Source organism: Nuphar pumila, chromosome 2 (genome assembly GCF_984573655.1).
Source record: "Nuphar pumila chromosome 2, dmNupPumi1.hap1.1, whole genome shotgun sequence".
Taxonomy (NCBI): Eukaryota; Viridiplantae; Streptophyta; class Magnoliopsida; order Nymphaeales; family Nymphaeaceae; genus Nuphar; species Nuphar pumila.
Genome location: NC_143250.1, coordinates 92,913,095 through 92,929,101, shown reverse-complemented (window position 1 = coordinate 92,929,101; position 16,007 = coordinate 92,913,095). Strand labels below are relative to the sequence as shown.

General features: G+C 39.4%; 1 protein-coding gene across 1 annotated transcript; it reads right to left on the bottom strand.

Annotated features, from left to right (window-relative positions):
• Positions 1 to 3,557: 3,557 nt before the first annotated feature.
• On the bottom strand, positions 3,558 to 15,980 carry LOC149846135 (chaperone protein dnaJ 15-like). The gene is made up of 11 exons (XM_089996198.1): positions 15,409 to 15,980; positions 14,313 to 14,436; positions 6,580 to 6,662; positions 6,393 to 6,504; positions 6,202 to 6,306; positions 5,693 to 5,743; positions 4,909 to 4,998; positions 4,709 to 4,817; positions 4,469 to 4,617; positions 4,332 to 4,385; positions 3,558 to 4,023 (listed from the first exon to the last, which is right to left on the bottom strand). Exons 1-11 carry the CDS (start codon positions 15,534 to 15,536, stop codon positions 3,775 to 3,777), a joined length of 1,254 nt encoding a protein of 417 aa, XP_089852324.1. The 5' UTR covers positions 15,537 to 15,980; the 3' UTR covers positions 3,558 to 3,774.
• Positions 15,981 to 16,007: the final 27 nt, after the last annotated feature.

Below are 16,007 nucleotides of genomic sequence, written 5' to 3'. Positions count from 1 at the left end.
ACAGGATCGGACCTGAAAGGCACGATTAGTATATGGGGCCTGGTATGGTTTGTGAAATTTCATACTAGACCCGGGTCCGACTCAATTTCAGATTAAAACCGGTGATTAAATAATATAAAAAATATTACTTTATCAGGTACAGACCGGGTCTGGTTCGTGTAATTCTTATAGGACCCGAGTATGGTTTTTCTTATAGCGGACTTGATAGGACCTGGGTTTGGACCCAATACCCACACTTCAAAAATAGATCCGGGTTTGAACTCACATGGGTCCAACCAGTTTCCACCCATTGACTCCCCTACTTAGTTTACTCAACACCAAAAAAGATACACCATTTTTTTTTAGCGAGGAGAAAAAATATCATTATAGTTCAACCAACCTATTACTGGCCAAGTAAGAGCCAACCTGTGGAATCTGGTTCAGACACATGTGAGTCCGAACCAGATCTGTTAATTTTCTGTTAGCTTTGACCTTGTAGCAAGTGATACACGACCTAAGTGCGAACTTGTGACATCCTTCGACTTGAAGGCCTTAAACAAATCCACATAGCCAGGTGTGTGGAGTAAGGGTGTCAACGGGTCGGGTTTACCCGGACCTAAATTGAACCAAACACTTTAGGGTCCGGGTAAAACCGAGTCTGGACCCGAAGAAGGTCTGATTAATACATGGATCCGGGTATAATTTGTGAAAATTTATACCAAACCCGTGCCCAACCCGAGTTCCGATTAAGACCAGCAATTTTTCAATGCAAAAATGATAAAAAAATATTATTTTACTGGGTATGGTCCTGGCTTTGTTCATGTAGTTCTTATTGGGTCCAAGTATGGTTTCTTTTATAGTAGACCCTGATTAGACTCAGGTCTGGACCTGGACCTGGACCTGATACCATACCCGAAAATTGGGTCCAAGTTTGGTTCTATGTGGGTCCGAACCAAACCCTAACCGTGGGAACCCTTAGTGTGGAGCGTTTATGGGTTTTAAGATTAACATTGTATACTGGGCTTAGGGAAAAGGTGCTGACCCCTTTAGACTCCCACTGGGCCTTTCACTACTCGTGGGTTCTGTAAGAGCTTGGGTGTCGGTGACCCCACCCAGAGATTACCTACTTCATCCGGGAATTTTATCATAAAAATATTAACATTATAATTATTAAAAAATGCTCTTTTTTCTCCTAAATCACCGTTATACCCGATATATAATATGATGATAATGTTTTTGGATAATCCAAGAGAAAACCCTTTCATCACCGACCAGTTGGTAAAACCCTTGACCATTAGTCGCATCCCATCAAACATGGGTTATATTGTACAAGACTGCCTCAGAAATCATTTTTCTTGATTTTAAAAAAAAAAATCTCTTTTTTTTTTTTTGTATATGAAGAGTGATTTATAAAGTTTGCAATTCTTTGTTGCTTTGTTCTAGTGCTTCTTTGAGTCGATAATACACCACCCTTCAGTAGAAAACTTTGTTTGGATTGGGGAATTGACCCATACAACTTCATGAAATCATGGGGACTATATTGCTTGGAAATTGATGAATTACAAACTTTGATGGTCACACAAATCTCGTTCTTGGGAAAATATCAGCCAGGGAAAACTTATGATAATTTATAAATTCTAGTTCTTTTTAGGGGTAGGGAGAGCTCAAGAAAATATTGGCATATGTATAATGTATAATGTATAAGATCTAAACAAAAAAATGAATACTATATTTTTTTTTGCAAAGTGTTTTAATTACATTAATGATAAAAATGCATAAAATTCAAAATAGGCGATATTTATAAAATGTGACACTTTTGGCATAATTTTGAGAATTGAAAATATCACCAATTGTTTGAGGATGTACCCTACAACTTACTCTAGTAAGTTTCAGTAAGACATTGGGTTCAGCCGACCCAGGGTTACCAGAAACACTGTAAGAGAGTGGAAAACGTGTTTCTCGGGAAACCATTTTGGAAATGGGAATCACTGTATTTTTTAAATGTTTGGGAAATGCCAAAAAAATCATGAGAAATGTGTTTCTCATATTCCAGGAAACGTGTTACCTATGTTATGGGAAACACATTTCCCATACTGTTTTAAACAATTCTTTATGAGTTTCTCATCACGTTTCCCATGTGTTTTTCAAGCATTTCCTTTTTGTGGGATACATAATTTTTATTTTTTGTTTCACTAATTTATTATATTACTTAGACATTTCCCATGTGTTTCTCAGTTGTTTCCCGATTCATTTCCCTAATGGCACGTTTGGAAGCAAGAAAAACTCTTGTAAGAAAAAAAAAAAACTTTTGTTATGAGAAGTTTTGATATGATATATTTTCTAAAATGAAATTTTTTTCCTTGTTTGGGTAGCATGAGAAAAATAAAATGGAAGATCTTAAAAAGATGAGAGAGCGAAGGAGGGGGTGGCGGTGGAGCTTCTTCGGCACAGTTTTTCAGGAGGTGGGTGGTGGTGGTGAGATGGATAGTGGTGGTGAAAAATCATCGTGGGGGTGGTGGCGGTGGAGCTTTTTCGGCACCGTTTTCTGGGAGGTGGTGATAGATAGTGGTGATGACGGTTTTTCGAGAGGTGGGTGATGGTGGAAAATCATCATGGTGTGGTGGTGGTGGAGCTTGTGCGATTTTTAGAGAGGTGGGTGATGGTGGGTGGTAGTGGCGGTGGTGAGATGGATTATATACATGTGTGTGAAAAAGTCAGTCCACACCCTTGGAGCATTGATGAGCTGGGTGGTGAACCCTTGGCGCACTGGTATATATATAGTTTAAAAATCTGGATAAGTGGGAGGCTAGCTGCTTTTAGAGATGTTATCCCGATATGAGAAAACAGTGAGTACCTCTTGCAAAAGATAGTCCTCGTAAGTTTGCTTAGCAACTCAAGCCGAATGCAGCTTTGCTCGGTTCTGTCGCCGAAATTGTTCTCCCACCTGGCTTGGCTCATACCTCTTAAAATTTCAACTGGTTTAAGAGTTGCTGACTTCCACTAGCCTCAAGTTTTTGACTCATAGTATTTTGACCAAAAACTTGGCTTCATCAAATTAAGGCATCCAATATCTGCTATAAACGCCAACGATTCTAGCTTTAACTTCGTCTGTCTTGTACAAGTTCATATGATGCTCTAAAATATTGTGTGATGCAGCAAGGAAACTGCAAACCGGCAGACAGGGAGTTGGAAAAGTGAAAGTGCTTTAATTATTGAGATTGCCAAGTGCATCCTCTAAGATGGCTTCGAGCTAATAATTTATTTAGGAAGGTTAAGTTGGGGTGATTACAACGTGTTGCCATGCAACCGTTCCACCACTCCACTCTGTAGTAGCTTACTTTAGGGGGTGCAGCCTGTGACAATGTTACTCATCAATGAGTTGGTTTCCCTTTTCTTTCATGGAAATCAGATCCATGTGCTAGTTATTGCACTGCCATCATTGTCGGTAGTTGATGCTCACCTCTCTGTGGTAAATGAAATAAAGAAATGACTACTCATGACCAGTCATTACTAAGTGCATCACCTCTCTCTCTCCCTCTCTCTCACACACACACACTCTTATTGATAACACTCATAACTGGACGCCTTAAGAACATATACTGGTGTTGTCTTTGATACAAGTAGAAATTTTCAATGAAGTATAACGAAAGTCATTGCTGATTTTCTCTATCCAGACTGAACAGACGCTAGGTGAACTAAAAGCCAAATTTTAGAAGATGGAAAGAATAATGGATTCATGGTGATGCTGACCATTATAGACAAGGAGACTGAGGATACAACCTTTGACTGTTTCATTTATTTTGAGTCCTTACAGTGATGCTGTGCTCGGTTGGCTTGAAAAAGTGCCGCGCGGAGGTTGTACCACTTCTTTTTGCTGCTCTTGTCTTTTCCATCTGAGCAAGGTTCCCTTGTTGCATCTTCTCTTTTGGAATCATCATTCAGATGTTTGCTACTGCTGCTGCCGTGGCTGCTTGACAATTTGGTTCCTCTGCCTGTGGAGAATAATGAGTGAATGCCATCGCGGCACTTAAGCAGTTCGTCAACCTACACCAGCAAAGGCTAATCTCAAACAATGTTTAAAACTAAACATAAGAAATGCAGACAGATTAAGTTTTGTCCAGTCCATCAATAAGCTGAGACAATTCTGGTGAAACTGAAGGCACTAATACACCATATCCAGAATAGCCAATCATCAACCAAACCAAGCACTGTCCTGCATCGAGAGCAGCTTTTGTTTTAGGCCTAGACTGTCATCCAGAAGATAACCAAGTCTCGCTGCAGATGGCTGTGTTTCAACAGGCTATTGGCAAACTCCCATGCATCAGGTTTCAATGTACAGGAAAATAAATTACATTTTTCTTCTCCTCAGCGTACCGCCTCATCACCTCTTGATAATGCACCAGAGCCTATAAAGAAAACCAACATGTTGGGCATGTATAAGATACAGTTAACACTGCAAAACAGAGTTTTCATTAAGAAGTTCTTGCACCTTTTTGTACTCCTTCTCAAACTGGTGCAGTTCATCCCGCTTTGCAAGGAGATTAGCTTCTAATTCCTTGAGCTTCATACTTGTCTCCTCAAATGACTCTGCACATACAGCCTCAATGGTATAGCTTGCACTCTTGAAGAAGTTGTCACCTAAAGAATCAGCAGGAATAATGAGGACAGAGTTCACATGAATTTGCACATAAAAAAGAGAAATGTGAGAAGAATCAGTCAAATATGATACCATAAACTGCAAATACGTGATCTCCTCCCTTAAGTTCAGACATTTCACAAGGACAAAGGCCATCCAATTTCTTAAAGAATGCAACTTCAGGGTCTTTGGCCATTGCCAGCTGTAACAGAAAACTTTGGATTATAAACCATTATGGATGCTTGGTGCCCTATAAGAAAGACAAAGAGGATGATAAAGGGCAGAGCATATACCGTATTCATAGTTGAGTCCATGCGGTAGACTTGAAAGCGAAGAAAATACATCCCTGCAGATGTAACTTTGCCAGTTTTTTCACTGTCCTCCTGAACAAATAAGCATGCTGTTAACAAATTAATTATGCAGTTCATTCAACCAAATGATTATATCTGAAGAAGTTTCTTAATTTCTGTACATTGGTTAAAAAATTCTTTGGCATGCAAGTGTAACCTACAGGCTTAACTAGAAGTATCACAAGCAGCAACGTTTACCAACAGACGATGCATCCAGATTTCCTAAGGCTTTGAATGAAGTAATCCAACTGGCAAGTGTGCCAAAACAGACTTGATAGTTTCATTGCCTATCAAGTTTCAAAATATCCTAGAATAAGCCCTTTCATTCTCATGTGTCCTCCCACATATAGTGTGTGCAGTATAGCTCCATATATTTTTCTTAGAATGTAGCTATCTCTGAACAAATGAAATATGCATCCTGGTGTGTTGGTTCTGTTTGTGTGTATGAGATTTCACGATTGATTGCTGCAAGTAGTGCTTACGTCCAATCATACTAACAATAGATCATCAGACAACATAATACTAAAGAGAGTATAAGTTGTTTAGTACATCAGTTTGATATGGTAAAAATGGAAGATGGAAATGTGATGAAGTCACAGAAGAATGAAACAAAATAGTGCAGAACAGAAAAAATATTTTTTGAAAATGCTATCACTGGAGAAAAAATAGCTTTATAAGCTCTTAAAACTTATACAAATTGTGTGAATGAAAGGATTTGAGCAGTCACCTGTAAAGCAAGTCCATAACCTCCACCAACTTCCTTCTCAAAATAAAGGAACTGCAGATGTACAAGTGCATGAAACCAAATATCAAACTAAATAGCAAGGAAATCATACACTAATGCAAACACTTTGCGAAGATAAAAAATGAAGAAACATCTTTTTTTCCCATGAGGAACGGGGAAACCACCCTCGGGATCAGAGACCTAGTTGTGTTGAATATGCGTGCCGTACTTACGGTCGCTTTCCCGATGGTGCAAACCCATGACACACCCCTTTCCCCAAGGGAGAGACCTTGCTTCGGCATGAGCAAGGGGCATAATACCCTTGTCTTTTCTTAAATGCAAGGAGCTGATGTCTGTGAGAACGGAACCCTGACCACCCGCCTAGTAGCCAAGGCCTCCTCCCACTATGCCAAACTCCTTGGGGGAAAAATGAAGAAGCATCTTAATGTTATATAATGCTGAAGGAAATCGTGAATTGTAGCAATAAATTTAAAGCCAGAGGAATTTATCACCTTAAATTTGCTTTGCGCATTTGATACGACTCTGACCGCAATACCAGACTTAGCCTGTTGCTCACTGATAGATATACGAAAGAAATGGGCATCTTGTTTTTCAACCTGAAAAGGATCCAAAGCACATCCATTTGCACATTAATTATGTGGAATATGTTTAACAGATCAAGTTTCATGCAACTGTTCATCACCTTGCCACTGACAGGAGTTCCAAGAGGAAGTGGCTGAATATTCACATTGCCACTAAGAGCTTCTTCAAGGACGGTTGTTGAAATTGTCGTCTTTATGGGGACACCAAGCTTACTGTAAGACACTGCAGAAGTGATTACAATAGCAAAGAAATAATATGAAGAAAGTGCTCATCAAGATTTTTTTTACCTGAACAATGCTGCAAACATTGTATTCACAGTTCCCAAGTTTGACAAGTCAATCTCCATATCCATGCCATCGGCTTCTAATGCCTGTATCCAGGGTTAAAGATGTAGTTATCCAATGACAGATACATCTGACAAACATTCCCAATTGAGAGTAGCAAATGTTCACTCATCTCCAGAATGGAATCAATTATGAGATTCTCAAGTCACGTTTGTGCCAGACCATAAGCATTGACAAAAGTATTTCCCTGGAACCATGTGGATATTCAAGAATTGCCATGCCAGCTCACTAATCCAAGGACATGCATCTCTCTCTCTCTGGTTCTTTGAGATAGTCAAGCTGGTGAATAGCCATTGTGGGATTAGAAATTTCGAATAGCATGACCTAAGCATCTAGCTACTTCATTCAACGCCCATGGACATCCATCTTAATCAGCTAGTTATATGAGAAATAGGCATCTTCCTCCGACACAAACACAGGTTATGTATTTAGCTTCACATATATCACTGCTTAAATTCACAAACTGGTGTAGAGCTATGCATCATGGTTTATATGTTGAGTTCCAGGAGCCATTAAATAATGGACCAACGTAAGCCCTTTAGCAACTGCACAAACATATAGCCATAGGCGGAGCTGGGGGGGGCAGAACGGGGCTGTAGCCCAGTCCTGCCTCCCGGCCCAGTTAAAAAATTAAAAATTAAAATGCCCAGCCCTGATTCCATATGAAATAGATTTTTATCCATTTTTGTAGCCCAGCCCAGCCCTGACTGCAGCAAATAGTTTGATTTGTCCATATGAAATAGATTTTTATTAATAATTGTAGCCATTTTTTATTTTATCTCAAAAAAAAATTTTCGGGGGCGCTGGCTCCGAACCCCAGACTATCACACCAAATTTTTTTTTTGCTACACCCCTGTTTGCCCCCCCCCCCCCCCCCTCACATGAATCCTAGCTACGCCCCTGCATATAGCCAGCACTGCTGATAAGAATTAAGGGCTATGGGAATGTATGTTTTGTATGGATATGTAAGGAGGTCCAGTAGATTAGTAGGGCTGCATATCCGGCTGAATTATGTATAAACATTTCTCAATGCCTTATCTCATCACATAATTTTCATGCAAGTGAACATGCTTATATGTTTAAGAACTTGCATATAGTGATAAAGGTCATAGAAGCTGAATACTTTGTCTCACATGCAAAGATAAGAAACTAAAGGACACTGATTTTTATATATGACTTGAATTGATTAAAAAACTTGTAGGTTCCAGGATGGATGCACTTATGCAATAAATGAACTCATAATCTGTTACCAGATGAGAGCCTACAAAGCATATCACATGTGATTCTTTTCTTTGATGCTGTTTAGGATCATTTCGGAACTAACCATGACTTTTATCATCATAATGATGATAGTACTCAGGAATGTTGATGGCTGAGAAATAATGTTCATTAATTTGTACTTGGATTGATCATTCTAATACAAGTTATTTTATTTTTTGGTTATCAAATAAAAACTCGCCTCAAAATAATGGCATAACAAATCCAATAAAAAAGGTAGCAAAGTTTAGTATCAATCCAATATATGATATGAAAAGTAAGATACACCTATAAATACTTGAGTTTAAATATTTCAACCCAGTAGATCTTAATCACAAAGATGAAGGTCAAAGATCCACTAGAAAACAGCATAACTAGACAAAAAATGCCTATTTATTACAAAGGCAACATTTCTATTTAGTTTTGAATTTATAGGAAAGCTTTCCAAAGCAAGACAAACCATTTTCATCAAGGACTGCTTGATGCATCACTGATTCTATCACCAGTTTAAGTAATTCTGAGCACAAATTAGCATCAACCTTTGCCAAAAAGAGTACCATTCCACAAAAAGGACAGTTTAAACAGGTGAATTTTCATTGAATTGAAGACATGGTGCTGTAAGATATATGCTAAATAGCATTTCTGTAACAGAACAGCCAAGAAAATTGCAACCTTTCCAGATCTACATACCACATGGAAGGTTTGCTCTATCAATTAGCACCACTTCTTAACTTAAGGACAACCCAACATTAGTTATCAAATTCTGGTGGTCACTATCAAATTTGAGAAGAGTAGAATGTGCAATCTGAATTGATTGGCTTAATAGCATGCCTTACAAAAACTCAGAAAGGCACCATACTCTCAGATGCACAAAAATTAGGAATGTAGCATGTAAATAAAAAAATTGGGTTCCTGTCTACTGCATTAACTATAGAAGGAAAAAAGGAAAAGGATCATGGACCATGCATTAAGTTATGAGAACTATTTTTCCTAGAAGTTGAATATATGACATGCTTATTTATCAATATAACCAAATCATGTTCTTAAAGTTCAATTCACTCCCTAATCAGGGAAAATTCATATGTTCATTCTATATCAGATACTACTTTGAAAATAATGTTACCATAACATTCTTACCATACAGTAAAACAAGTATACCAACAGATTGCAGCAGCGCAGTTCCAACAATAGCAAAATTATCAATTGGCACCAATACTGCGATATTTTGAAAATATAGTGATATTATTGATATTTCAAGGTCAGCTGATATTTCTGAGATTTTCAAAATATTTTCAGAATAAAAAATATCATGATATTTTCCCGAGATATATATTCAAAAACATAATTTTTAAATATTTTAAGTATCTTTTTTTGTTTCTTTTATATTTTAAAAGCTTTTGTAGTTGTTTCCTTATATTTTTGTAATAAAAACACAACAAAAACTACTGTTCTTGTCTTTTTTATTATTCATTATGCTTTTTCCAATTTTTATAGCTTCCGAGATTTTCCCAAGATTTTTTCCGAGAAAAATCACTTTTTGAAAATATCTCTAGGAAAAACCCTCGCCGAGAAATTACCTTGAATGATATGATAAGGATATGATAGATTCCTATACTCATAATACTTTAAAACACAATGAACTCCTTCCAGACTCCTGTGTCCAGATTATACCAGCACATGAAGAGTCTGATTGATGAAGAGTCCTATTGAAGCTTGATGATTATCTTTTTTTATAATCATTATAAAAAACGACAATTGTAGTGTTACGTTATTTCAATATATGTTAACTCTTGTAAACAGTTGTATTCTGTATGGCTATAAATAGCCTTCTTGGCTATTGCAGAAATCAATGAAAATACACAGAAGATGTTTTCTTCTCTCTGTTGTAGTTCTTTCATGGTATCAGAGCCACGACTCTCCATCGAGCTTGACATGGCCTCATCGTCGTCTCTTTCCTGCCCTATGACCCAGTGGAACGCTATTGCAAGCCTCATCTCGATTAAGCTTAATCGGGACAATTATTTGTTGTGGAGATCTCAGCTAGAGTACGTCATGATTAGTCAGGACCTCAAATTTGTTGATGGGTCATCTCCTCAGCCAGAGCTTTTTATTGCCGCGCCAGACGGAGGTAAGACAAAGAATCCAAGTTATCCTATTTGGACTCGCTCCGACCAATTGACACTTAGTTGGATAAAAGCTACCGTTTCAGAAACTGTTCATGGTCAAATTATAAGAACCAAAACAACACGTGAGGCTTGGCTTACTTTAGAAAAATCATACGAGTCTCAATCTCCTTTAAGACTCATGATTTTGAAGAAAGACTTAACTTTCATTAAGAAAGAAAGTCTGAATATGCTGTCCTACTTGGATCGCATTAAATTTCTAGCCAACTCACTCGCCGCGGCAAATCACCCCGTAGACGATGAAGAATTAATCCAAATTACGTTGAACGGTCTACCTTATGAATATGAGAGCTTTGTGACATCTTTCATAACCAATTCAGTATCATACTCCTTTACGGATTTATATGATCTGCTTCTCAATAAAGAAAAATGTGTTCTTTTATCTCATATCAAGATTCTTGAAACATCTGAATCGCAGCAAACGGCCTTCACCACTTTTAGAGGTCAGGGCCGAGGCTGTAATTTTAATAGAGGTCGTAGGAGGGGTCAAGGAAGAAGTCCCTCTCCCAACACGACCAATAATAACAACCCCGGTTATCAAGGCGGGCATGGCACCATAACCTGTCAATTTTGCGAAAAACGAGAACACACTGCTAAAACCTACTGGGACATTTCTAAAGCCTTTTCAGCCATGACTCTTCAGCAATCTAATGATGATTAATGGTATCCTGATACTTGTGTTACAAATCATCTAACCATGGATGATCAACAATTTTCTCAAAAATCACAATATCATGGTTGTGAGCAGGTTATGGTGGGTAATGGTAAGATGCTCTCTATCTCCCACACTGGTAATCGTATTTTGAGTTCTCAAGGCTCCACTTTTCGCCTAAAAGATGTTCTTCATGTTTCGGCTATTACGAAGAATCTTTTATCTGTGGGAAAATATACTGAAGATAATGACTATATTTTTTAATTCACTCTCTTTGAATTTCTTATCAAGGATCGTCAGACACGTAAGATTCGTCTACGGGGACCGAAATCTCACGCGGGGCTCTACCCAATTAAACTAGATCCCCATACACAGGTGGAGACATATACAAGCAGAGTAGCCTCATTTGACATTTGGCACAAACGTCTCGGTCATGCAAACAAGAAGATTATCTCTCATTTACATTCCAGTCATGTTATTTTCATTAATAAAAATAACAAAATAAAAGTATGTGAAAGTTGCCTTATTGGCAAGGCTCATAAACTGCCTTTTGGATACTCGACTTCATCCACAAAATCTTCCCTCGAACTTCTTCATGCCGATGTCTGGGAACCCGCTCCAGTCAACTCACGTGAAGATTTTCGCTTTTATCTTCTTATTGTTGATGATTTTTCTCGGTTTTCATGGCTTTTTCCTTTGCGCACTAAGTCACAAGTTTTTGAATGCTTCAAAGCCTTTAAGTTCGTTATTGAAAAGCAACTACAAACCTCCATCCGCACCTTTCAGTCTGATAATGGAGGAGAGTTCACCAGTTATGAGTTTGAAAACTTCTTACGAGACCATGGCATACTACATCGGTTTTCATGCTCGCACACTCCCAAGCAAAATGGTCTCGTTGAACGGAAACATCGACATGTCGTTGAAACCGGACTGAGCCTATTTTATTCGTCGTCTTTGCCACACTCTTTCTGGGTCGACGCTTTTCGTACTGCTGTCTATATCATTAACTGTCTCCCTACCTTAGTCCTTCATTGTAAAACTCCTCACGAGCTACTTTTTAATAAATCACCTACCTATGATCATCTTCGTGTTTTTGGTGCCCGCTACTACCCCTGTTTACACCATATCTCACCACCAAATTTCACCCCAAGACCATCCCCTGCATCTTTCTTAGATATGCCTATCGCCACAAGGGCTATCTATGTCTTGATCGGTCTTGTAACCGCACCTATGTCTCCATCCATGTTTACTTTGATGAGTCCACTCTTGGACCTGTACTTTCAGAACCCTGCTCCCATTCACCTTCCTTCTCTGCCTGGGGTCTCTCTCCTCCCATTATTCTTCCTCCTCCGGATTCCCTACCCTTGCCAGCTTCTAAACCACCGCCTCCACCAGATTCCTCTCTTCATCCTTTGTCCCCCACTAATGGTATGAATCCCATACCTAATGCTGGCCTCCCTGTACTAGCCCCACAACCTCCATCTCTACTTAGCATTGACTCTCCCGAACCCTTTCTAAATTGCCCCCCTGATCATGTTCATCCTATGGTTACTCGGTCCATGATCAACTCCGTTAAACCACGTACCTTATATTTCTCTCGCTACCCAATTTCACTTGCCCTCTTTAGCCCGATTTTACTCACACCTGAACCCACCTCTTTCAAACAGGCCAATCTTGATCCTAAGTGGCGCTCAACCATGCAAGAAGAATTTAATGCTTTACAGCTCAATCACACGTGGCACCTTGTTCCTCATCTTCCTCAATATAATGTTGTTGGCTCCAAATGGGTCTTTTGGATTAAACATCATGCTGATGGCTTTGTTGCTCGATACAAAGCTCGACTTGTTGACAAGGGATTTCATTAAGAAGCAGGTATTGATTTTTCTGAGACTTTCAGCCCCGCGATAAAACCTACCACCATCCATGTGGTCATTGCCCTTGCGGTCTCGTTCGCATGGTCTCTACATCAATTGGATTTTAACAATGCCGTCCTCAACGGTCATCTCTCATAAGATGTTTATATGGCACAACCTCCCGGTTTTGAAGACAATTCTCATCCTCATTATGTTTGTAAGCTGGATCGTGCTTTGTATGGTCTCAAATAGGCTCCGCGTGCCTGGTATCACCTCCTCAGCTCTTATCTTCAGTCATGCGGATTCCATATGTCTCTCTCTGACGCTTCTCTGTTTGTCTTTCGGGACCGTGCTTTGGTTATGTATGTTGTCGTCTACGTTGATGACATCATAATTACAGGAAGTTCACACAATGCCATCAACAAGTTAATTCAACATCTTAGTCGTGCCTTCTCCGTCAAAGACCTTGGGCGTCTAAACTATTTCTTGGCATTGAAGTGCTTTACGCTTCCTCAGGTCTTCATTTGTGACAACGTACTTATGCCTTGAATCTCCTTCGTCGTGCTTCTATGGCGGATGCGAAGCCCGTCTCCACTCCCCTGAGCTCCATTACTCGGCTACTTAAAGATGATGCCTCCGCATTCCATGACCCAACACTATATCGGAATATAGTTGGCAACCTTCAGTATCTTACCATCACTGGGCCTGATATTGCCTTTGTCGTCAACAAGGTGTGTCAATTTATATATCATCCCACGGTGACTCACTGGTCGGCAGTCAAGCATATTCTTCGGTATGTCAAAAACACCATTCAACATGGTCTCTTTTTCTCACGGTCCTCCTCGTTTCAACTCACAGCCTATTCCGATGTTGACCGGGCCGGGAGTCTTGATGACCGCAAATCCACAAGTGGTTTTGCTGTGTTTCTGGAAAATAATCTGATCTCTTGGTCTTCCCACAAGCAAAGGACCGTAGCTCGCTCTAGCACTGAAGCTGGATACAAGTCGCTAGCCTGCGTTGCGTCAGAGCTTCTCTGGCTACAGTCTCTCTTGATCGATCTTGGTCGCGCCCCCTCTTCGCCACCCATACTTTGGTGTGATAATATTGGTGCACTTTATCTTGCTGCAAATCCAGTCTTTCATGCTTGCACTAAACATGTTGAAATCGACTTTCACTTCGTACGGGATCATGTGCAAAAGGGTCATATCCAAGTTCAATTTCTCTCCTCATCTGACCAACTGGCTGATGGGCTCACGAAGCCTCTTCCGTTCTCAAGGTTCATCTTTTTTCGTGACAAGCTCAACATCGTTGACCCCACGTTGAGCTCGCAGGGGCATGATAAGGATACGATAGATTCCTATACTCATAATACTTCAAAACACAATGAACTCCTTCTAGACTCCTGTGTCCAGATTATACCAGCACATGAAAAGTCCTATTGAAGCTTGATGATTATAGTTTTTTATAATCATTATCAAAAATGACAATTGTAGTGTTATCGTTATTTCAATATATGTTAACTCTTGTAAACAGTTGTATTATGTATGGCTATAAATAGCCTTCTTGGCTATTGCAGAAATCAATGAAAATACACAGAAGACGTTTTCTTCTCTTTGCTGTAGTTCTTTCATGATATAGGTGACTATGAAGGCAACCATGGAAAGGTCCTCATGTGAATTCAATGTTTTTGACCAATAATCTCGCTATGAAGAAACTGTACTTGAATATTACCTCAAATCCAGAACTGTCATATATTCTCTTTTTCTCCGGATCTGATAAAATGCTATAGGAGTAAGCAACATCCTTAAAATGTTCTGCGGCTTCAGGGTTGCCTGTATTTTTGTCAGGGTGATACCTGCAGAGAAGTAAGACATCACTAGTGAATTCAATACTCAGAAGTGTAAAATGCACAAAAGAAGCACTCTCAAGGAACAACTCCAAGCAGATCCCTAGAATAAGGAAGAACTTTACACAATCCCAAACATAGGAGGAAAAAAGTTCTCGAATTAAAAATCTCGTCAAATTCCGAATCCATACCAAGAAATAGTATAGATAATTATTTAAAAAGGTCATTTTCCTTTGTGTATATGTGTGTGTGGAATATGGATGATGCATGTTGAAACAAAAAATCATGACCGCGTGGAAATCGAGCTTCATTCTCACGTAAAACAGCAGCAAACTGAATTTCATTTACCTTAATCCGGTAGTGATGTTCTTTATGAACTCACAGTGGTCACAACTCCGCTAGAAATTATTTTGCATATGAAAATACTACTACCTCATTTCCGATTGAAATCCTGAGTACTTCCTCACCCTTTCCTTTTTATCAACGCAATCATCATTGGTTCAACTTTTCAACCTTTCCACATCTACAGATCTCATAGCAAGTTTGTGCTATCATCTAACGACACTTATTAAACATAATAAAGATAACCAACAGTGGTTGGTCAGGATCAAATCTGGGAAAGAGGGGACTATCCGGAATCTGAATTTATTAGCTCAAGAACTAGAAGGGGAATCTGTACTCCAAGAAGCAGGGGAATTTGGAATACAACCTTCTATAATAGAAACAAAAAATTGGGAACCTCTTTGTTGGATCAAGTGCAAAGGAGAAAAGAAAAAGGCCCGTGGACTTGTCTACTGATAAGTGAAGAAATATTTAGCACAATCACAACCATTAGCCACACAAAAACTGCTTCAACCAGAAGCCAAAACATAACATAAAATCGGACCAATGATGAACATATCTTCATCCGCCGAAAACCATCACCTTGAAAAGAGCAAAAAAAAAAAAACGTTTCTTAGAACCAAGGTGAAAAGAACCAACTTGAGTGCTAATTTCCTGTAAGCAATCTTGATTTCCTGCTCAGAAGCATCTCTGGAGACGCCAAGAACCTCATAAGGGTCCTTCCTCATCCCGGGAACCCGCGCGCTCTCCTTCTTCGAGTGCCCCATCGCAGGAAACTCCGATCCCAGATCAACCACCCACCAAGATCAAATCATAATTCAGAGTACCCACAACCCCAATTTTCCCATATACACACCACAAACCATCCCCATCACTTTATAACTCCAATTTGCCAAGATGGGTGATGGAAAACTGGATCAGGGAGCTAAGGAGGAGAAGAATTACGGCGATAAGCGCAGAAATCAATATAGAATTCCCTGAGGAAAGGGTGAAAAGGAAAAAAACAAAGATGGGAATGAGGTGAATCAAAAAGAGAGAGAGAGAGAGTTGACAGAACTAGATTCAGAGGGGAGTTAGGATTTGGAAGATGACAAGATATTAAGAGGGTGTGGGGGCTGTTGTCAGGAAGTGGGGCAGAGTGGTAACAAAGCGCATCCAAACCAAGGATGCAGCCTACTTATGGTTATGGTGGTGGGGATCACCATCATTTTCTGCCATCCTTGCATCGTTTCTGCCAG

What these genes read in the sequence shown, in the direction of transcription:
- LOC149846135 (XM_089996198.1), bottom strand. Translation starts at nt 15,536, where the DNA reads ATGGGGCACTCGAAGAAGGAGAGCGCGCGGGTTCCCGGGATGAGGAAG. An exon ending in ATGCGCAAAGCAAATTTAAG is followed by an intron (nt 5,744 to 6,201) that starts GTGATAAATTCC and finishes GTACATCTGCAG; the next exon opens with TTCCTTTATTTTGAGAAGGA. An exon ending in TCACGTATTTGCAGTTTATG is followed by an intron (nt 4,618 to 4,708) that starts GTATCATATTTG and finishes CTGATTCTTTAG; the next exon opens with GTGACAACTTCTTCAAGAGT.